Source organism: Hemiscyllium ocellatum, chromosome 12 (assembly GCF_020745735.1).
Source record: "Hemiscyllium ocellatum isolate sHemOce1 chromosome 12, sHemOce1.pat.X.cur, whole genome shotgun sequence".
Lineage (NCBI taxonomy): Eukaryota > Metazoa > Chordata > Chondrichthyes > Orectolobiformes > Hemiscylliidae > Hemiscyllium > Hemiscyllium ocellatum.
Window position 1 is genome coordinate 81,667,133 of NC_083412.1, and position 25,090 is coordinate 81,692,222.

General features: G+C 37.9%; 1 protein-coding gene across 2 annotated transcripts in view; it reads right to left on the reverse strand.

The window, feature by feature from the left end:
- The window catches only part of hlcs (holocarboxylase synthetase (biotin-(proprionyl-CoA-carboxylase (ATP-hydrolysing)) ligase)), a 150,468-nt gene that overhangs the window by 20,313 nt on the left and 105,065 nt on the right, over positions 1-25,090 (reverse strand). For both annotated transcript variants that reach the window (XM_060833778.1, XM_060833777.1), the window contains 3 exons: positions 10,898-10,965; positions 6,495-6,655; positions 1,048-1,162 (listed from right to left, as the gene is read on the reverse strand). In XM_060833778.1, coding sequence (XP_060689761.1) covers positions 1,048-1,162; positions 6,495-6,655; positions 10,898-10,965 — 344 coding nt within the window. The remainder of the gene's footprint in view (positions 1-1,047; positions 1,163-6,494; positions 6,656-10,897; positions 10,966-25,090) is intronic.

Sequence of the window (25,090 nt, forward strand, 5' to 3'; positions counted from 1 at the left end):
GGCTGGGTCTGCCCGTGATACTCTTCAGAGGGTTGGTACAGATTTGATGGCCAAATGGCCTCTTTCCATTCAGTCAGGATTCTGTGATTCAAATGTACCTATGACAGGACGCAACTGAGCCTGATCACAAAGTAACATTCCTTTACACAAAACAGGTTCAAAACACATGACATCTGTCATTACAATTCTGCAGTGTAATTTTTGTTTGTTTTACGAAAAGTAAAGTGAATTGAGTATTAACAATAACAGACACAAAAACTGAAATTGCTGGAGAAACTCAGCAGGTCTGACAGCATTTGTGGAGGGAAAGCAGAGTTAATGTTTTGTGTTCAACGAGCCTTTTAAGAAGGGGTCAAATATTAACTTAGCTTTCTCTCCACAGATGTTGCCAGACCTGCTGAGTTTCTCCAGCAATTTGTGTTTTGGTTTCAGATTTCCAGAATCTGTAGTTCGTCAGATTTCCGATTAAAACGAACAGTGAATACAAAAAACATTACAGAAAATATTCCATTAATTCAAAACCATTTATCTCAACTAATAGATGTACATGCACAACACAGAATTCATTAGACCTTCCTGATGGGAGTAAACATCAAACTGACAACAATAGCTGACTATATATGATTTGCTGGGAACAGATGAATCATATCACAATCAATACACCATTATGTTTTCTTTTTAATTGTCATACATGCACAATTAGAACTCAGAATAATTAAGATCTGATGTCTGATGATTAATAAGGATAGGAGGGGAACAGTTCTAATAAAAAGGCAATCATGCAACTTAGTGACCCTATTTGTTGTTTTCTGGACTCCCCCAAAAAGATTCCTGTGCATAAAGTTTGCACTGATGTAACATATGACATTTCAATTATTAGGTTAGTAGTACAATTTCATTAAGAGCCAGAAATATTTGAATCACCATGAAAATAAAATACTTAGTATTTTTATCATAAAAACTTAAAAATATTATGTTTTACTTGGAAGCATCCAATCATTTAACTTAATTTGAAATAAATCTCTGAAACATCAAATTAGTACATACCAACAAGTACATGAAAAGTTGCTCCCGTCAAAGTAGAGTTAACCAGGACTCCACCTAGCTTCATGAGATTACTGTAGTATATATCATTCGGCCATTTAAGCCTCAGATCGATATCCTAAACAAAAAAGAATTACATGACATTCATTATACTTTCATTAGCACAAGAAAATAAATGCATTGTCCAAAATTAAAATGTATAAGAAACTCAAGAAATTCCTAATTAGCCACTGCTATTACATCACATCAATAAATTAATTTTAAAGACACTCATGAAACATTTAACCACTGGGTTCAACTGAGTTACCAAATCCAGGATTAAATAAAAATTAAATGGCTACTTCATTTTATTGATATTTTTTGTTCTTTCAGTACAGTCACATTTTTTCCTAAGTACTTCATAGGTGTGTGTGAATGTATGTGCATCACACATAAAGAGGAAAATCACAATAAAGAGGAAAACAATATTTTTAAAAAGTTAGTCTTCTCATTGTAGATTAAAGAATATTGAGCAGTGTCAAATGTTCCAGGACCCCAGTATATGCTCAATGTAACCACTCAACCTAAGTATTAAGCTTCCTTCCTTTGCCCATCTCCATTCATCTATTCATCCAGAAAACAGCTGCAACTTCTTCCATAGAGGACAAAAAAAAATGGATATCTGATCAACTTTAGCAACTTCATGGCAGTTTATTGTCCAATTTATTGTCCTGCATGCAACTGATTTGCTGTAACCTGAATTAGTAATTTGCATCTACAGATAAAATGTTATTAATATCTAAATTACAAAATGTTTGCTTCACCTTTGAATTCCATGTTTTTTCTTGTTAGTTGTCATTTTTGTTTGCTAAGGTTCTTTTTTCATCGACTACAGAAAATATATTTTAGAACTGGGATATAACAAGCTCAAAGTTCTGTGCTGCACTAAATGCAAGAATTACCACTAAGAACAAATGTTGGTGCATTACCATTCCAATATAAATCACAAATTGTTTATGTATGCCAAAACACAGAATAAAATAAAGGTCACCTACATCATCTGTAAATGACACGCTATCAAATTCCAACAATAGTCTCAGGTGAATACTGAACTAAAGTATTTCAAAATCTTTGTTAAAGAATGCATGACCTTGTCTTAAAAAATAGTACTTCCATAGATTTTAAATCTTGGCTGGTTTGATGGAAATTAAGTTGCAATACTATAATGTAAGTGAATTAATTATTGAAGAAAGTGCCTTTCCAAACCACTGACAAGATGTTGGGTTTGAGGAGATTGCCTTGGGTCTCTATCATGGTTCAATGCCAAGCAAATTGTTAAACAAAAGTGCAAACTAATGGTGCTGATGCAATGCAATCTAGCAATTTATCATTTACATATTTGAGTCAAACATCAATTCATGACATAAAACCAGTGCATATAAGAGTCTGTTGGAGTGGCAATAATACATGCAAGAATCTGCAATGCAATGACTTAGTGGTTAGCATTGCTGCCTCACAGCGACAGGGACTCAGCTTTGATTCCAGACTCAGGCGACTGTCTGTGAAGGTTGCACATCTCTCCATGTCTGCGTGGATTTCCTGGGAGCTCTGATTTCTTTCCATAATCCAAGGATGTGCAGGTTAGGTAGACAGGCCATCAGAAAATGCAGTGTTACAGGGATAAAGCAGGGGATGAGTCTGGGTAGGATGCTCTTTGAGGGTCAATGTGGACTCGATAAGCTAAATGGCCAGCTTCCATATTGCAGGAACTCTGTGATATTTCCTTTGAAGCAATATTGTAATTGTATTGCAGCTGACACACAGGCATGTCACCTACACTCCAGAGTATAAATTAACTCAACTGAGCACAAGTAGATTTGTGGGTATGTTTGTGTGCAGGGGCAGCGGACGTTGGGCGTACATGTGCACAGATCATTGAAACTGCCTGAACAGGCAGACAGCAGTAAGTAAAGTATACAGTAACCTCACTTTATTAATAGGGGCATAAAGTACAGGAAAGTAGGTGAAAGTAGGTAAGACACCTGTTAGACCTTTAATGGAGTATTGTGTACAGTTCTGGGTGCTTTTTACAGGAAGGATGTGAACGCATTGAGGAAAATGTAGAAGCAGTTTACAATAATGATTCTAGGGTTAAGCAAGTTCAGTTATGAGGACAGATTGAAGAAGTTGAGGCTGTTCTCCTTAGAAAGGAGAGGACAGGAGATATGATAGACATTTTCAAAACCATGAAAGGATGGATAGGATGGATAAGGAAAACTGTTGCTGCTTATAAATGAAAAAATCAAAAAGGCATCGATTAAGAAGTAATGTACAAAAGAAGCAAGGATGAAATGAGGTGTTCAGGTATGGAAGGTACTGTCAGCAAAAGTGGTTGAGGCAGGTTCAATTGAAACATTTAAGGGGGCACTTGATGATTATGTGGATGAAGATAATATGCTAGGATATGGGGAAAAGCCTATAGATTGGCTGTAGATAATGATGTTCATTTAATGGGCCAGTGCAGTCATGATGGGCTTAAAAGTCATAGAGTCATACAGTCATAGAAATGAACAGCACGGAAACACACCTTTCAGTCCAACTTGTCCATGCCGATCAGATATCGTAACTTAATCTGGTCCCATTTGCCAGGAGTTGGCACATATCCCTCCAAACCCTTCCTATTCATATACCCATCCTGATGCCTTTTAAATACTATAATTGTATCAGCCGCCACCACTTCCTCTAGCAGCTTATTCCATACACGCACCAACCTCTGCATGAAAATGTTGGCCCTTAGGTCTCTTTTTTTAATCTTTTCCCCTCTCACCCGGAACCTATGCCCGCTAGCTCTGGACTCCCCCCCACCCCCCCAGCTCATGATTTTATAAATCTCTAAGGTCACTCCTCGGCATCCGACGTTCCAGGGAAACAGCCCCAGACTATTCAACCTCTCCCTATAGCTCAAATCCTCCAACCCCTGGCAACATCATTGTAAATCTTTTCTGAACGCTTTCAAGTTTCACAATATCTTTCCGATATTGCACGCAATATTCCAACAGTGGCCTAATCAATGTCCTGTACAGCCACAACATGACCTTTCAACTCATATATTCAATGCTCTGACCAATATTGGAAAGCCTTCTTCACTACCCTACCTACCTGCAACTCCACTTTCAAGGAACTATGAACCTGCACTCCAAGGTTTCTTTGTTCAGCAACACTCCCTAGGACCTTACCATTAAGTGTATAAGTCCTGCGAAGATTTGCTTTCCCAAAATGCAGCACCTCACATTTATCTAAATTAAACTCCAATTACCACTCCTCAGTCCACTGGCCCATCTGATCAAGTTCCCATTATACTCTGAGGTAACCTTCTCTGCTGTCCACTACACCTCCAATTTTGGTGTCATCTGCAAACTTACTAACTATACCTCCTATGTTCACATCCAAATCATTTATATAAATGACAAAAAGTAGCGGACCCAGCACCAATCCTTATGGCACACCACTGGTCACAGGCCTCCAGTCTGAAAAGCAACCCTCCACCACCACCCTCTGTCTTCTATCTTCGGGTCAATTCTGTATCCAAATGGCTAGCTTTCCCTGTATTCCATGAGATCTAACCTTGTTAGCCAGTTTCCCAAGAAGAACCTTGTTGAACACCTTACTGAAGTCCATATATCAAAATAATCTGGCAGTTCATACTGAATTTAAAGCAGGTAGCTAGCTCTCCTACATTTCTAACCATTGCACAGAGGAAACAAATCAATTTACACCCATATTAAAAGCAATAGAGAAGACAGTCACACTTCCATCATTCTCCCAGAACAGAAGAGAATTAAACATGAGAAAAACCAACTCCTGGTGATCAAAATGTGGGGATCAAAAAGGTAGTCAAAACACATATGCCACAGGATGCAGCCTGAAGATTTTCACAAATCACACTTTTAAAAAAAAATGATAGTTCTTCAACAGAAGTTTATAAAATCATGAAGGGCATGGTTAGAGTAAATAGACAAAGTCTTTTCCCTGGGGTGGGGGAGTGCAGAACTAGAGGGCATAGGTTTAGGGTGAGAGGGGTAAGATGTATAAGAGACCTAAGGGGCGCAGAGGGTGGTGCATGTATGGAATGAGCTGCCAGAGGAAGTGATGGAGGCTGCTCAAACTTCAACATTCAAAAGGCATCTGGATGGGTATTTGAATAGGAAGAGTTTGGAAGGGTATGAGCTGGGTGCTGGCAAGTGGGACTAGATTAGTTTGGGATATCTGATCGGCATGGATGAGTTGGACCAAAAGGTTTGTTTCTGTGCTGTACATCTCTGTGATGCTATGATTCTAAGTACTAAAATCAATGAGCAGTCATAACATGGCATTGCATTTTTAGGTTGCTTAAGAATGTAAATTTACTATCTATTACGCAAAGTGAGATTTACCCTTACCAGGGGGTGACATGCTGATACACACTTTAGCAAGGCCAGTAACACCTTCATCTGTAACAAATGCTCTCCAATCAATCTCAGAAACTCTTAACAAATATTAACTCCATTGAGCTGGCAAGAATTGAATCTATAATATCCGCAATACTTTTGCTCCAATTCTGAAAAGGCCAGTGTGACGAGCTTGAAGTATTAATGGCTATTCCACTGTGCCAATGGAAGCAGAAGTGAAACCCAACTTAAAAGAGCAGGTTTTTACACAAACAATCTTCTCTCATTCATGCCAATTTACACAGTCAACAGAGCTGTGTCTCTTTATTAAGTTAAGTCTTTGCTATTTGAAAAGGTCATTAGCCTAACTTAAAACCACCTACCAATAGCAGAGGTTAAATATAAGAGGGAATTGCCAACACACTCCCATCTGAAATACATTGCTAGATATCAACCCTGTATTCAGAGACTGAAATACTATTCTTTTGCTCACCAGTCCTGTTTTCCCCACACATCCTCTCTGTTGCTTATCTCACACTGTACTCATTCCAACTTACCCTCTCCTCATGTTTTGTACTTCCTGCTCCTCATGTACTGCACTTCTCCTTATTCGCGAGCTTCTCTCATGCTGCACTTTCAAATTCCCACATTCTTCTTTCCATCTTCCCCAAATCCTCCCCTCCTCCTTTCATTACATCATTTTCCCTACCTCAACATCCACTATTCCCAAATGTTCTGTCTTCCTCCATTCGCGGCCTTTATATTCTCATGTTTCCCTTTCCTAACTCTCACCCTTCACATCCACCCCCTTCAACTTCCTCTCCTTTCCCTCTATCATGCCTCATTATTTTCCGTCCTCCTTCCAGCATCCATCACTGTGCTTCCTATTCCTCTTTCTCTCAAACTCTATTATTCCTTTCCCTCTAAACTACTTAACCTCAACACTGCACTTGGTCTTGACTCAAGTAGAATAGCATAATAGATCACGGAGTGAACTATCTAAACATGAAATCTCTATATTATGAGAAAGTATCATCAACAGACCTCATATCCTGGCACAGATCTCACAGATTCCACTGCAGCCAGAGCCATCAAGTGCTGTATAAAAGAAATGTTCTGTCCAAGCTTAGATTGGGTTGGAATCCTAACATGTAGAGTAAACATAGCACAGCCTATTGGACTAAGCCATATATTTCCTCCACGACCTGAAATCAGAACCGAATCCGAAGAAAAATGAATAAATCAAAATTAGTATAAAAGACAAGCCATGCATAAATCACAATAATAATAATAATATAACACAATACAGAATTGTCCTTTCACACCAGGGTGTCAATCCATTCTAAAATGGCAGGACTAAGCTTTGCTCTTTTCTAGTTATAAGCATCCTGTATGATAGCCTTGGCCTTATCGTGGACAGTTTTGTCTCTGAATGTAAAGGTTGTGGGTTCAAGCTCTATGCCAAAGATTTCACAGCGGTATTAAGGCAGTGTTATGGTCAATGCAGCACTCGCGATGTTGAATAGAAGGTCTGATTGGTCTTTCCGTTGAACATCATAAATTCTGTGGAACCCTTTAAAAGAGCAGGGGTCCAATGTATTTGAACAACTTTTAACCCTCAAACACCACTAATTAAGTTAAGTTATTTGATTGGTCTTTTGCTGGCTTTACCCTGGAGATTTTCTTTGTTTTCATAGTGATACAAAAAATCTCCCAGAACTTGAGATCCCAGTGGCTGGATAAAATGAGGGGTTGAAGGAAATTAGCATTAGTGAGAAAATTTTATTGGAGAAATTAATGGGACTGAAAGATGATAAATTGCACAGTCAGAATGAGGGACAGTTCACTAGATTGGGTATCAGACAGAGTGAGAAACTGGGAATTTGGGTCAAAGTAGTAACTTGAGGCAGAGGAGGCGCGGGGTACCTTAACTAAGGCTTACTTCAAGAACTAAAGATTCCAGAGCAAGAGGTGAGTGGGAAGGGAAATAAGATGGGAACCAAAGGTCTATATTCACTGAGACCAACAGTGAATGACATTACGAGTGCAGGAAAAAGCTTCTGATTATTGTGCAATTTTGATCAGGGTTTCTAATCTTTAAAGTACAAGTTCCATATTAACTTTGTATTTAAGTCTCTGGAATTTCTTTCTCCCTTTTCCTGAGAAATAATTTGTTATGGTTTCATCGTAAGTACATACTTATTCAAAGTGTAACAAATAGTTTTTGGCATTGTGGGATAGCAGGTCAGAAGAGGTTCCTCTTCGGAGGGTCGGTGTGGACTTGTTGGGCCGAAGGGCCTGTTTCCACACTGTTCTAATCTAATCTAATCTAAAAAAGAGCCAAGGGAAGTGTACATCCTGCAGTAGAGTCATGGACATACAGCACAGAAACTGACCTTTCGATCCAACTTGTCCATGCTGGCCAGCTTTCCTAAACTGAATGAGTCCCACTTCCTCTAAACCTTTCTGATTCATGTACCTGTTCAAACGTTTCTTAAATTTTGTAACTTGACCTCTTCCTCTTGCAGCTCATTCCACACATGCACGACCCTGTGAAAAGGTTGCCCCTCAGGTCCCTTTTAATTTTTTTCCCCTCTCACCTTAAGATTTTTGATTATCAATGGCATATAGATTATGGGGAAGGGGTTAGGTAAAATGGTATTGAACTGTTCTATCAGCCATGGTCATATTGAATGGTGGGGCTAAATGGCCCACTCCTATTAATATGCTCCTGAGCACCTGTATATCACAGAATATTGAAGATGGCCACCATAGAGATAGTTGACGTACTGTTGAACCAACTTCCAAAATTTTGCAGATTTAGGGATTATTTCTGTGAATTTGAAGGTACCAAATATCATCCAACAGTTTAACAAGGTGTCACAATGTTGGCATTTTTACAAGGTTACTTATGCCCTTGATTTTTTTAAGAGAGGATATTGGCCAGGCTCCAATTAGTCTGGGTTTGGAAGGTTTGTTGGGGCCCCTTTTGTTTACCCCTAACAGATAATGCTTCTGGCTTAGGGCTTTCATGTCTTAAAAAACAGTACAAATCAAAGGGGATTGGCCAGCTGGCTGTGTAGCGAGCCTTCGTTTAGAATAGAGTTTGTGATTCAATTCAGCAGCAGTGTGTATGAAGAAAGGCTGCTGGGGCAAGTCCAGCCAGGTACGCTCTCTAATGTCAAGCCTGTAAGCCCTGGTTTGTTTCATTTTTACTCTTTGTGCTAAAGGACATGTTTAATTGGGACTGTTGTAAATATTTTCAGAATGGCATCATTAAGTTGGGATAGTCTGTTGGGGTTTTGGATAGGATAAGTTAACCAGTATTCTATTTTCTGTTCTTTTTGTTTCATTCTGTAATTTTGTAAATAAATTCTGTTTGTTTAAAAACTTGGCAGTTGGACCAGTTAATTCACTTCAGGACTATCCCATATAAACTTACCTAAAACAATAGCAAAGTTACAGTCTGGGCTACCTGCTTAAAAATATTTTGAGGGGTGAGGTCTGGTCGATAATAAAGGGAACAAGAGAGAAACAAGGGAACCAGAGCTGACAGCCCTACTGCAGTAGTAGGGAAATGGTCAAATCTGTTACAAATGATGGGATAATAATAATAATAATAATAATAATAATAATAATGAAATGGATGATAACGATCTGATTTGGCATTATTGGTATGGATTTGTGACTGGTAAATCATGTTTGATAAACTTAGACTTTTTTGAAGATGCTACTAATAAAATTGACAAAGGAGACTTGATAAACATAGCAGACTTGGATTTTGAGAAAGCTTTGAATAAGTTACCCCCACACAAAGCTGGTTGGAAAAATTAAAGCACATAGATAGAAGGTAATGCACTGGTATGGATTAATGACTAGAGACAAAAAAAAACTGCAGCTTGACTGACAGACAGAAAACAGACAATAGGAATAAATGGCTTATTCTCCTGTTAGCAGGCAGTGACTAAGGGGCTTCACAAGTTTCAGTATTTGGGCCCCAGCTGATCACAACATTGATCGATGATCTGGGATTGAGATCCAAATATAATATTTCCAAATACGCCAATGATACAAAGTTGAAAGGAAATATGAGATGTGAGTAAAATGTGAAGAGGTTTCAGGAGGATTTGGACAGGCTTAGTGAATGGGCAGGAACTGGGCAGGTGAATATATTGTGGAATAATATAAAATTATCCACTATGGTAGGAGAAACGTGCACAAAGTAGATCTTAAATAGCAAGATATTGGAAAGCGTATATACTATAAGGATTCTATGATGACGATAAGCAAAGGGACTCAGGTATCCTCATTGATAAGTTACTGAAGGCTAACATGCAGGTGCAGCAAGGTATTAGGAAGGCTAATGGAATGTTAGCCTTTATGCAAGAAGATTTCATTACAGGAGACTTAGTTAGACTACACCTGGAATACTGTGTGCAATTTTGGCCTCCTTATCTCAGCAAAGATATTATTGTCATGGAGGGAGTGCAATGATGGTTCACCTTATTCCAAGACGGCAAGATTGCCTGTGAAGAGAGACTGGGCAAAATGGCCTGTATTCTCCAGAGTTGAAGAGTGTGGTCCTGAAAAAGCACAGCCAGTCAAGCAGCACCCAAGGAGGAGGAGACTCTCCTGCTCCTCAGATGCTGTCTGACCAGTTGTGCTTTTCCAGCACCACGCTCTTCGACTCTGTTCTTCAGCATCTGCAGTCCTCACTTTCTACCTGTATTCTCCAGAGTTTTGAATAATGAGAGGTGATCTTATTGAAACTTACAGAAAACAAAAGCACATGAACTGAATAAGGAAACAGTACAACAATAGGTTCAAAAGTACACTACAGTATATCATTATGTCCGATTTAGTTTCCATAATAATGTATGTACATGTTAGGGACAGCAAGTGTCAGATACAGAATTCAAATGTTGAAAATATGCTGCAAATAATTAAAAGCTAGGTCAATTGCATCATTACAATCATGCAGCACAGAAGAAAGTCATTTAGCCCATTTTGCCTGAATTGACACTTAGAACGGGAATAATTGAGTGACTCTTTCAATCACTCTTTTCTTTCTATTACCTTTCAAGCATTCTTTTTTCAAGTATATATTCAACTCATTTTCGAAACTAATTACTGAATCTGCTTTGCCATTAATTCTGGCAGTGCATTCCAGAGCAAAGAACTTATGTCATTAAAAATTATTCTCACTTCCCAATGATTCCATTTGCCAGTTACTTTAAAATGGTGTTCTTCAGTTACTGACATTTTTCCCAGTATAATCACTTACTGCTTAATTATTCAATCAAAGTCCTTTATAATTTTGAACACTTTTATCCCCTCTGCTCTACACTGAAATATCTAGGTCAAACTACACTGATGCTCACCTTGTGCATTACTTTAAAAAGAAATTCTTTTTTGAAGATTGGGAGGAAGAACAGAAAATTACTGACCTTTGCCTTGTGTTTGTCGAACTGCAACAGCAATTAACCCTATTTCTTTTGGCAACGAGAGCATCAACCTGTGAATTATAGAAATGTGGTCAACTGAAACAGTCAATAGATAATTGGGAGCACACTGAAAACAGGGCTGTATCCAAAAACTTCAGTTGAAGCAAAAACCTTTTTGGATAATGGTTAAATCTGGCAAATTTAGCAATTAACAAAATCACAATTACATTTTCCTGGCAAATGCTCACTTCAATTTCAAAACAATGTCCAAAATCACTGCTTAATTGGTTACTGCATTTTTTTTTCCTTTATGGATGTGAGCATCACTGTCAAGGTCAACATTTGTTGTCCATCCCTAATTGCCCTTATACTGAGAAGTTTGTTGGGTCATTTCAGAGGGGCAGTCAAGAGTTAAACAGATTGCTGTAGGTCTGGAGTCATATGTAGATCAGACCAAGTACTGATGGCAGATTTCCTTCCCTGAGGGTTTTTTAATTCATTTCAATCAATCAATTTCATGGGACTAGAAGTATATTCCAGAATTACCAATTGAATTTAAATTTCACAGGCGGCCATAATGAGTTTGAACCCATGTTCCTACAGTATTGCTGGGCTTATGAATTACTGGTCCAGTGACATTACCACTACACCAACACCTTTATATTATTATCACAGAATAATAAATGTGCAATCATTACAAGGCAATAAACTCTCCCATTCAAAAACTCAACATGTACAATCAAACACAGGGACTCTCATTGCTGGTAAAATATATCTTCTATTATAACAAAAGATTACACCACCATATATCCCCACAAACATATAAAATATATGTTGAATATCACTGTCCAGTATGTTTGGCAAGTCCAGTATGGTGAGGAAGTAATGTACCATCCATAATGCAATCCGCTCTCACCTCCAATCACATGTGTAAGCTGTTAACAGATTTGTTGTCACTAAAATTGAGACTACCCTATCAGCTATGTCAGCTGCATTACCACCATTTCACTAACAGTCATAGAGTCATAGAAATGTGCAGCATGAAAACAGACCCCTCAGTCCAACTCATTCATGCTGACCAGATATCCTAAAGTAATCTAGTTCCATTTGACAGCAACTGGCTCTTAACCCTCTAAACTCTTCCTATTCACATATCTACCCGGATGCCTTTTAAATTTTGTAATTGTACCAACCTCCACCACTTCCTCTGGCAGCTCATTCCAAACGCACAACACCCTCTACATGAAAACATTGTCCCTTAGGTCCCATTTAAGCTGGAGCAAGTAGTCTCTAAAGCCACCCGTTGCCCTATCCCTGACCTGTTCACTTCAGTTTCGTGCTTATCTCCTCTCAACTATCTCAAGCTTACCTTGTCCATGACAGCCACCAACTGTTGCTTTGGTCCTATTCCTACTAAACTGATTTCCCTTCTTGATCCCAAGGGAGCTAATGTTTATAATCATTCTCTCTCTTCAGATGTTCTCCTTTTCTCCTTTAAATCTGACATCATTATCTTTCTCTTCATAAAACTCCCCACTATGGTTGCAAAGTATTGATCTATCTCCAATCTTCCTTTCCTCTCCAAAGTTATCGAATATCGTTTTGCAAATCCATACCCATCTTTCCAGAACTCCATGTTTTGGATTCCTTTAATTCGCTTTCCCTGCCACAGTACCAAAAGCAGCTCCATATCAATCACAAATGACAGGCTGCAAGACCATAATAAATACAAACCTCCCTCCTCATCCTTCCCAATACGTCTGCAGCCTTTAACACAGTCGACAATACTATCCTGGTATAATACCTATGCACCATCGTCTAACAAGGTGGGATAGCTTTCTTCTTGTTCCATTCTTATCTACTAATTGTATCCATAACATCACTTATAATGATTTCCTTTCTCTTCTCGCACCGTTATCACTGGAGCCTCAAGGATCTAACCTTGGTCTGCACGTATTTCTCATCCACATGTCACCCCTCAGTAACATCACCCAAAAGCACAGTATTAGTTTTTACATTATCACTGACAACAGCAGCACCAACTTGTTACCACCTTTCTTGGCTCCTCCATTGCTGATAAATTAGAATAATGCTAGATGAGCAATTTTCCCCCACTTAAATATTTGAAAGATTGAAATTATGATTTTCAGTCCAGTCTCCAAATCCTGTTCCTTGGCACTGGTTCCATTCTTCTCCCTAGCAATAATCTGAAACTAAGACAGAATTTTCATATCATATTTGATCCCAAGATGACTTTCTATGTTCGTAGCATGACTAAGCCTACCTATTTGCAGCTCTGGAACATTATCAAACTTCGTCTCCATCTCAACGTATGTCTTTATTACCTCTGGTTTTAACTACTTCCAATGTTCTCCTGGCTAGTCCCCCACATTTTCCTACCAAAACATCCAAAATCCTGCTTCCTCCATCACAACTTGCAACAAATCACATTCACCCATCACTGACTCCCCAGTCAAGCACCGTCCTGGTTTTAAAAGTCTGATCCATTTCCTGAAAACGTTCCCCGACCTTGCATCTCTCAGTCTCAAAAGTTCCAAACAGCTTCACAATTTTCTAAGATTACAATCTTCCTCTAATTCTAGCCCTATGAGCATCCTCAAATTGCTTTACTATTCGTAGCCATGCCCTCAGTCAGCTAAGCCCTAAGCTTTATAATATCCTCCTTTCCACCTACTGGCTGCGTTTACCTCACCTTTTGACCATCTGCCAAAATATTTCCTAATGTTGCGTATGTCATATTGTTTCATAATCTCCTTGTCAAAGGCACTATATAAATTGTTGTCCAATGCGATACCAAATTTTGAAACTGATCCAGAATCTTATCACATTTAAAGATTCAAAACAGCTCCATATAATGAGATAGTTCAAGTACAGAAACTGTTGTTATGCAAGCAAGCATTATATTCTATCTTCCACAAAGATCAAAGAAATTAATTACCACGTAATCATAAACCTAACAAATTTATTACTTTTGGTTGGACTACCAGCTGTTACGGGAACATTAACCCTCGTGGTATCCACATGGTTGTAGTTTGAATTTTCCAATTGGGAGAGACCAAGCAGGGGCCAAGGCCATTGTTACACTTCCAAATTTTGGCCACTAATTTGGGTCGTGGTTTTTCAGATTATTGTGACATCCTTATGGCTCCACTATGATTTGAGGCTACATGCTCATAACGTTCTAAATCACTGGTGCAAAGAAAGACCAATTCTTATAAGACAGTGGTCAACAATTGAGAATAATGACTTTTTCATACTATTGTGCTGGATATATCACCACTGTAAATCCATCCAAAATTTAGGCCATATAGCATATGAGTGATCACTTAGTTTTAAATAGGAAATCAATGGTGTTCAGCTGCTATTTAGTTTTTCTTGCACATCCTTTTCTCTCACCTTTGGACTTTCATCAAGTTTGGAGGGACTTTACTTGTGTATTTTACCTAGACCTGCAAATGAATGTGCTCTACTACAATGAATATAAAATCAAGTATTGCATCTTTACAGTGCCTGAAATATCAAGGTTCTCAAACAGCCAGATAGTTTCTCAACTGTAATTGGCTTAACTGAGTAATCTGTTATCCATTGATATTCTTTAATTGTCAATTAAGGTAAATCTCATTCACAACCTGTGTCATTTGTCAGGCATGGATAATTCAAATAAGGCTGTTAGAAATGTTCTTAAATATATGTGCTAGTGAGAATAGCTTTGTACTGTAAAGATACATGGCTAAAAAATTGATTTTTATTTGCAGAGAAAACTGGTGTACGAACATATAAATCAAAACCAGGAACAGACCATGCGGCCCCTCGAATCTGCTCCACCATTCAAATAAGGTCATGACTGTTATGACCTTCACTTCTACATTACTGCCTATCCCAATAACCTTTTGCCCCATGGCTTATCAAGAACTAATCTATCACTGCCTTAAAAATATTTAAAGACTCAGCTTCCATTCCCTTTTCAGGATTGGTTTCATAGACTCACAACCCTCCTAATCTGTCACTTTTAAACAATGAGCCCTAAATGTAGATTCTCCCACAAGACTAAAAATCCTTTCGATATCCACCTATATAAGATCCTAAGGGGTCTTGATGTTTCAATCAAGTCACTTCTTACTCTCCCAAACTCCAGGGAATAGGGTCTAGTCCTTTCCAATCTATCCTCATAAGACAACCCACCATTATTCATCAAATAAATTACCAAAACTTGCTTCCAATGCACTTGCATTTTTCCTTATATAAGGAAACCAATAAAGTACACAGTAATCTAGATGTGATCTCATCACCGTCACATACAACAGAAGCATAACACCCTTACATTTGTATTCCAGTCCCCTTGCAATAAATGTTAACCCTGTATTCTATTCGCTTTCCAAATAACTTGATGTAACCACCTTTTGTGTGATGTCCTGGGCTCCCCAATTGTTGAGCATTGGTATATTGTCCATCGCTGGAAATGGCTTAACTGGAAATAGCATGACTGCTGAGCTTACTTGTGATTCATTTTTTATAGGCTCACTTAACTCTATCGCACACTGTTTCAGCAGTTTGGCATGCAAGTTCTTTTGTCGGAATGTATTAACTTTGTGTATTCTGAAATATCATTTTACACATTTGTCACTGCATCTTTATTGATTAATTCCCTCAACCTAACTTGTCAGTTTACTTTGGTAATCTCTTTTCATGTCTGCATAAGTTCAATAGTCTTGAACCCACTCTTCTTTCCTTCAAACTTGTTGGCTCCAGGAAATGCTATTTTAAGAAATTATCCCAAATATATTCCATGAACTCATTATCCACAGTCACTTTGCTTACATAACTTTTCTAATATAGTGTACACTGAAAGCTACAATTGAAATTATAGTAGAAATTACTGGGGCACCTTGCTGATAAACTTTCATTCTACCCCCTCATATCCTTAGTCTTATGACAAGGTTAATTTTACGGGGTCTATACACCACTCCCACAGGTGATGCCTTGCCTATATAATTTCTACCAAAAATGCTTCTATATCCCGGTTTCCTGAACTGAAGTCATTGCTTTCTGATGTGCCAACCCATCATAGATGTGTTAGAACCCAATATTAAATATAATATAGCAGAGCACTTTGAACTTTTCTACTTAATCAGGCTGAATTAAAATTTTGTGAAAGGGAGACCATGTTTAACCAATTTACTGTAAATCGTTGAGGACGTAATATTTGCTGTGAATACAGAGGAACTGGCGAATGTACTTAAGATTTCTAGAAGGTGCTTGTTAAGGTGCCATCAAAATTTATTGCTGCAAATCAGATCATGTGGGCATAACATATTGGCATAAAGAGAAGATATAAAAGAGAATAAATATAACCGTATTTTGATTTGGTTGGCCAGATGTAGTGAATGTTACGCCACCGAATTCAGTGTTGGAAAGCCAACTTTTTGCAATTTACATAAACTATTTAAATGAAAGAAATTAAGGCATTATTGCTAAATTTGATGATGGCATAAAGATAGACCGGAACTTAGATTAGTCAGAGGACATGGGAAGTTACAGAGAGGTTGGAATTATCTTTCTCAAAAAGCAGTAGAAGCAGAATCTCTGATTATTTTTAAGGGCAAGGTAGATAGGTTCTTGATAAGCAAGAGTGTGAAAGGTTATTAGGGATAGGTGAGAAAGTGGAGCAATTAGATCTGCCATGAGCTTGTTGAATGTTGCTGGCACCTTCATGGGTCATAATGACTGGATTTTCTCCCTTCCTTCCACGGTAAGATCCTGTCCAGCCCCGAGCAGATGTTCTGAACACTGGATTTAGGTAAGCAACACAGCTGCCTGGGCTGTGGAGAACAACGTCAACTTCTCAAACCAGCCATGCAATTTGCAATATGTCTTTCCCATATCCTTACTCCTAGTGGAAAACCACATACTGAAGTTAGAAGTGAAGCATTCCTTTAACATAATCATTTACTGTGTCTTTTCATCTGTGCACTGAAACTATAAAAGGATTTACTTTTTTTTTTAAACGTAGTGAACCAGAAGAATAAATCCCAACTATTAAGTATGTTATGCATTGAGCAACATTGCTTCAAGCATACAAAAAAAATCAAATAAAATTAGCTTAAATATTATATCTTTACACAGATATACTCCATTTCTATCTGTTAACTTGGCTTATGCTTTTAAAGCCATTACTCAACAAGTGCCCCCTGAGGGGAAGTAGTCAAGTTCACGTAATTGCAACATTTAGAAACATCTCAGGTCAATGTGAGGAATTTGCACCGATTGTAAATTTCAGGCTGCAGGTTGACTGGATTGTCTGCCTCTTTTTGGAAGTGTTTAAGGGATAACCAAGTGTGACATTTGAATTAACTTGCGTTGGATACAGACTTTTATACATCTAAACAGTATCTTTGAGAACAAAGACACTGTTATTTACCCCCATCATTAATTTTGTAATTTTTTTTATCCAAGAATTCATCTTCAGGATTTTAACTTTAGATTTTGGGAGATTTGCAGTTCTGCATCTCAGACCACATTGACAGGTGAGCCCTTGATCCTCATCACCCACAGAAAGATGACACTTGGTAATGTGTTTCTTTAGCAACAGGATAATTTTAATTGGGGTAATAATTTTGTGTGGCTTAGAGTCTCCATTCACTTGCATTATATTTTCAATGCAATTAATTCAAGTCATCTTGAACAGAACACAAACATCATTGAGTTTTCATCACAAACGTTATCCATTGCTTCAAGTTTCCATAATCTTTTCCACTAGTTCAAAAATCATCGTCCTCAAAGCAGGCCCAACAAATACCCCCAGGCTATATTAACCACTATTGGAAAGTTCCGGTAACAATACTTTTGAAGGCTATGAGGAAGCTCTAAAAATCTAGTTTCTTCTTGTGGGCATGAGGACATTAATAGGAATGTTTGAAAAGATTAGCCGTAAAAATTGACCTTATTGACTTAAAAATTGATATAATTAGTAAACAAATTTTAGCAATTTAAAAGCCAGTTGCTCACAAGCAATGCATTATCAATTTGGTTAAACAGATTGTTTTGGTGATAAATGTATTTTTTGCTGTAGTTAAACAAGTTCCTACTCTTAAGTTTTCTTTTATTCACACAAGGGATGTGGGCATCGCTGACTGGGCCAGCATTTATTGCCCGTCCCTACTTGCTCGAGAGAAGGCGGAAGCAAGTGGCCTTGTAGAACCACTGCAGTCCACCTGCCATAGGTTGACACGTAATTTAGGGGCGGCACGGTGGCTCAGTGGTTAGCACTGCTGCCTCACAGCACCAGGGACCCAGGTTCGATTCCAGCCTCGAGCAACTGCCTGTGTGGAGTTTGCACATTCTCCCTGTGTCTGCATGGGTTTCCTCCACCCACAGTCCAACTATGTGCGTGAATTGGCCATGCTAAATTGCCCATAGTGTTATGTGCATTAGTCAGAGGGAGGTGGGTCTTGGGTCGGTGTGGACCTGTTGGGCCAAAAGGGCCTGTTTCCGCACTGTAGGGAATCTATTCTAATAGGAAAGGAATTCAAGGATTTGACCCAGCAACAGTGAAGGAAGGGTGTTATATTTTGAATTCAAGATGATGTGTGGTTAGGTGGGGAACCTGCAAACAGTGGTGCTAAGGCTAACATATTATTTTACAAACTAAGTTTTAAATATCTTACCACTCTAGTTCATAGGTGATTATGCACCTAGCAGTATGCAAATTAGCTTAAGCAGAAACTTCTCAATGTGTTTCCAGATCATCGATTATAGCGACAATAGAAATACTAACCAATGTATTTAACATGCACTATCCAATGACTTGTGCTGACAAATAAACAGATTTATTTAACAATAAAAGAATAAGTGAATAGTAGCAACGAAACAATGCAGATTCCTGTGACAGTTATTAGGCTCAATTATATTGTGTAAACAGAAAATAACAAATAGTCACGACTCATCCATTGAACTATATTTGCCTGTTTTCTCCCAATGTCCAATATCTGAATTGTTTAATTGCTAATATCTCACACAGACTATCCAATTTTGAACCTGCCAGACTGAGAAATAATTTTTCTAGAAACAATCGCATCAAAAAAATTTGAATAACGATCCATTAGAAATAATTGCCAGACATATGTTTGAACAATTAAGATTGGATTTAAATTAATGGCTTCAACCCGCCTTCTGATAGATGGTGACAATAAATCAACACAAAGTTGTTTCAGCACATGGAGCTGGTCTTTAAGCCTGAGATACTGCGAAAACAATGTCAAATATCAAAAAATGACTGATGAAGATCACTATGAAGTTTCATTTTAATAAGTTTAACACTTCATTGTGAACACACTGGCACCTCTAGCAGAGGATCACATGATTCCTAGTCAAATTCCAATTTTAATAAGAATCCTAGATATAAATGCACCACTATTTTCTACCATTTCTGTCAGAAGCAATGGTATCATGCATTACAGGGATTCTGTCCTGATGCTTCTAGTGAACTTTCTCTTGTCTCATGTGCATCAATAACTATTCTGGCCCTTCATTTGATTGTTTTACTTTAGATATACATTATTCACTATTGACATATGAAAGTCAATGTATGAAATAAATAAAAATGATAAAAGAAGCAAATTCTAATTTAGTATTATTAAAAAGATACGGGACCAGGCTTTGTAATTTGTCATCAAACTTGAAGATTCAACAATTTTCATGAAATTTCAGAAAGGAAGACATTTTGGATTGTTATTCTTCATTGTTGATATTCTGTTCACACAGAATCCAATAAATGTGTCAGTTTAAATGATCCACAGGTATCACAGGGAAAATCATCAAAGGAAGAATCACTTCTTGATGTACTCAGATTGCATCTCTAAAACATCTAAATCACAATACTTGTTGCTAGAAGTATTTTTACAATGCATATAAAGGTTTAGTAGCTTTATACCAAGGATAGCTGTATAATGAGAATTCAATATATAAACAATGCAATGATAATTTTATAGTCACATATTAGCACAACTGATTTTTACCATCCTAATCCTGCATTTTAATGAAAGTTGACTTCAAATTAACAATTTACCTGATTTGCTTTAATAGGTATAAACTGTCCTTTCGTCTCTGGGTTGAAATCCAGCCTAGACTGATCAAATACAAGTCTTACCTGTTTAATGAATGAAGTGCCCTGACTGTATGAGTCCTGACTGTATGAGTCATAAATGAAATGAGTTTAAGCCCTCTCAACCTGGTGACTCCAAAACAAAAGTATCCCAAATTTAACCTTAATTAGCAATTTTGTTCTGTGTAAAAAGGATGATTGATGAGAGAACTGGAAAAATAAATTAAACTGAAAATCTACTTTGAATTGAACCCCACTGTATCTGGCCTTGGAAGTGTTCTACATTGCAATGTAAATTTTGTTAGAAATGAAAGTCAGTAATTTATGATGACAAAGATATTAATTCATTTGTAAATGAACTGAACAAATATTCAGTTGGAAATAAATTCTGTTGTTTTAAGGACAAAAATGGATCGAGATTATTGGGTACTCCTTAGAGCACAGTAGCTTCTGACTAAGAGAAGCATTATTTGATGGACAGCATCAGTACTGAAAATAAATCATATAAAAACAAATTAATATTTTGGAACCCTGGAGAATAGAGATTGCTTGGTTGTTTTCTAACTTGAGATTAAATAAGCAAGTCAATGGTCTGTGGAGGGACCCGGTTGCTTGGATGAATAATCATGTTTTTTTTTAATTGGCAGCAAGCATGATGAAGGATACAGATGCAAGTGGCCTACAAGTAAATAGTGGTAAAGCAGAAGTTCTCATACATGGAACTCACCTGGTCATCTAACTGATCAGGTATCGTTACCCTTAGGTATCTGTACCTGATACAATTTGTTAAAGATTTCCTTGCACAGTAATGAAATGAAACAGATGAAAGTGATACTTAAAAACTAATTATGTGCCATTTGGTGGCATTATCAAAAACTGTATTACGTTTAGTGCCACAGTTATTGCAGTGTGGGCACTTCTTGCTGGAGCTGCTTTTGACATGGGATTAACTTCTAGAGGAATGCATTAGTCATGCTAAGCAGAAGCAAGCTTTCATTGGCCTGATAGATTGCACCACACTTCAAATCAGAAAACCCTTTTATTGACAGCTTTTCATTGAACGCCTAAGAGCATTAGTGTATTTAGGAGGTAGATGTGTTGTATAGTCCAAAGCTGATCTCATATTCACGTTCTAAAATTAATTCAATAGTGCTTTACATGTTAATCCTTACAGGATTGATTTTGAGGTCACAACAGTGCAGCAGTGGAAGATGAGAAAAAGCACTTAAAGTGACTCATTTCAATCTCATTCCCCACACTGACTAAAGTGCTAGTGTCCTTTCTTTCAGACAGTTTGCTACACAAGACAATTTCACTAGCTTATAGAAAAGTTGAACTTAGTAGAAAGAAAGTATGTCATCAAAACCTGCATTACAGGCTACAACAATGTTTCAAAGAAAAATATGTTATCTCCTCCGGTCCTGAAAAATCTGCATTGCTGTAGTTTTAGCTTCTTGCGAATCCCCCACTTCTTTCAAACCATCACTGACGATTGTACTTTAAGTCATCCAGGCCATTGTATAAAGTGATGTTTGATTACTGTTATTTAATGCTGTGGAGTATTATTCATTCACATTCCATTGCATCTTTAACACGGAATTATAACAACAATTTTGAGGCTAGCATTTCATAGCTGTCTTTTATCTTTCTTTGGACAGTATGGAAATTATGTGGAACAGAAATATTGTCCGACCATTGTGATTTGGACATTGGTGTCCACACAGAAAAACATATATAAGGCCATACCACAGTACCGCCCAAGGACAATCAAATTTGCATAATCTGTGCACTTCCATAGACTATGAAATGCCTAAATATTTTCTGTATTATTTTCCTCCAATTTCTTCATTTAATGTCAACCTTCCTAATGTCAGACCAAATCATTTTCATCTTTTTTTAACCACTGCTTAAATGTTTGTTTGAATTTGCAACTGCTTGCTGTAGGTTAGGCCTGGTAGTGCTAATTTAAAATGTTTGTCTACTCAAACACAAACATAAATTGTATCTATGCACATGCGCATAGCCTACCAGAAATCTCTGACTAGGTTCCCACACAAAGAATGAATATTTGGAAAGCAGCTAATAGGTACCTCATTTAATTAACATTTGAGGGTTTACAGGAGAAAGTTAGGAGGGAAAACACAGTCAGTAATTGTCCTTGTGAAGTCAGCATAACTACAATAATAAATCAATAATTCTTAGAAATTAGTAAGAATTTGAAAGCAATTTTGTCATTCTCATCACTTAATTGCTTTTTCACTTCGGTCACTTAATGTTAGAGACTCTTTTGTTCATCCTGGACCAATCACTTTGAAGCTACATTGCGACCTAGTGTATTAATTTTGTTCTTGTGCAGGAGACCCTTTAGCATTGTGTAGATGTTGTGGACGATGGTGCAAGGCACCGATTTTCTTATTAAACTTCATCTTTGTGTAAGAGGAATCGCAGAGGCCAGCTGGGCCTCCTGCCTGCATGCATCAAGAGTTAATTTTAAAGGACATACAGTCATCATGAACAAGTGCAGAAGGTTCTCTGGTGGTCCTGCCAAACAGCAAGGGCTCTTAATTAGCAGCAGTGCTTAATCAGAGTGCTTAAACTGGTGGAGCTCTGGGAGGTCATGCTCCTGCCTGCTGCACAGGCACAACAGCTAGCCACAAGGAACTGACAGCAGGCTTTTTTAAATGCATCATTAAATGTGCCTTTTTCTACTTGTAACTCAATTTATCATCAGCATTTAAAAGATCAATTCTATGCCACGCAAAAATAATAATAAAATAATTTTTCAAATTAGTATCTCTAAGAAATTGTGCAGCTTCTGAAGTTAATAGGACAGCTGATGGTACGAGATGAGAATATTCTTAACTACTCCAGAGCTCTATACATTCAACTGCATTTGTTGCACTGGCTGCATTTACTTCAGAATACAGGCAGTTGAAAGTGTCTTTGTAAAGCATATATCTTACGCTTTAGGATTCTGTGAAATAATAACTTATTTGCACTTTAAATAGCTGCACAGTCAGTATTATTCAAAGCACTCATCATAGAGTCATAGAAATGTACAGCACAGAAACAGACCCTTCAGTCCAACTCCTCTATGCCAACCAGATATCCTAACGTAATCTAATCCCATTTGCCAGCACTTGGCCCATATCCCTCCAAACCCTTCCTATTCCTATACCCATCCAGATGCCTTTTAAAATGTTGCAATTGTACGAGCCTCCACTACATCCTCTGACAGCTCATTCCATATACGTACCACCCTCTGCACGAAAAAGTTGCCCCTTAGGTCTCTTTTATATCTTTCCCCTCTCACCCTAAAGCTATGTCCTGTAGCTCTGGACTCCCCCAACCCCAGGGAAAAGACTTTGCATATTTATCCTAAACATACCCCTCATGATTTTGTAAACCTCTATAAGGTCACCCCTCAGCCTCTGACGCTCCAGGGAAAACAGCCCCAGCCTATTCAGCCTGTCCCTATAGCTGAAATCCTCCAACATAATCATTAATATACCTTAAGCTTGTATAGTTAAGAAAATTAAGTTTTTCTTTCAGATTACTTTCTTTTTAATTTGCAAGAGATGAAAGCAAGTGATTCTCATAAAGCCAAGATGGCTAAGTCAAGCCACTTTGGAATGGGGAGTAGGAGGAGCCGTGTTTCCAAGATGACACAAATACTTTTAGTTTATGTATAGTATGACCACAAATAAAAAGCTGAACTTTCTACTGATTAGTTTGAGAAATATATGAGAAGAAGGATGAATCTTATGAAAACTTTGCATTCCTAGTGGTAATACTGGATTTAAAAACTGTACTGAGGCATTGACTTTGAAAGTTACAAGCGGAATCACACTAAACTTGCTGTAAAATTTAGAAATCAATCCTATTGGAAATTCTGCAGCCAACCATACGTTCAGATAAAGTGGGTAAGAGAAACACACACATTCTGCACCACAGAAGGGGCATCCAACATTCAGGTATAAACCCTGCAAGTGTCTGGTTTAGTATCACCGTACAGAACTGAAATCACGGCATTCAGCAATTAGGACGAAAATTAGGACAAAAAGGAGACAGACAGCAATTCGACTTAGCCTTTCTACCTCTGTATTCAGAACACAGCAAAACTAAACTGAAGACCCCTAATAATTACTCCAATGCTTTCTAACCTATGTTTTAAACAATCGATCCCAGACTTTGTTAATTAATTCCCAACACCGATTTCATATCTTAAACTAAGGACTTAATTATGTATTTAAAAATAATTAGCTTTGGCAGAGAAAAAAAGTTCAACAAGATAATCTGAAATTTCTATAATCTGAATTTGAAACATTTGTTTTCAGCCTCCTTCACAGAAAAGGCAGACAAACAAACACACACATACAGTTAAGGGATAAATGGTAGAAGATAACACAAACTGATCAGATTACTTAACTGGCTTTCATGATGTGTTGTTTGACAGGCATAGATAAGACCATAAGTCAAAGGAGTGGAAGTAAGGCCATTCGGCCCATCGAGTCCACTCCACCATTCAATCACGGCTGATGGGCATTTCAACTCCACTTACTCACATTCTCCCCATAGCCCTTAATTCATTGTGACATCAAGAATTTATCAATCTCTGCCTTGAAGACATTTCGCGTCCCAGCCTCCACTGCACTCTGCGGCAATGAATTCCATAGGCCCACCACTCTCTGGCCGAAGAAATGTCTCCGCATTTCTGTTCTGAATTTACCCCCTCTAATTCTAAGGCTGTGTCCACGGGTCCTAGTCTCCTTGCCTAATGGAAACAATTTCCTAGCATACACCCTTTCCAAGCCATGTATTATCTTTAAGTTTCTATTAGATTTCCCCGTTAATCTTCTAAACTCCAATGAATACAATGCCACGATCCTCAGCTGTTCCTCGTATGTTAGACCTACCATTCCAGGGATCATCCGTGTGAATCTCCACTGGACACGTTCCAGTGCCAGTATGTCCTTCCTGAGGTGTGGGGACCAAAACTGGACACAGTACTCCAAATGGGGCCTAACCAGAGCTTTATAAAGTCTCAGTAGCACAACGGTGCTTTTATATTCCAA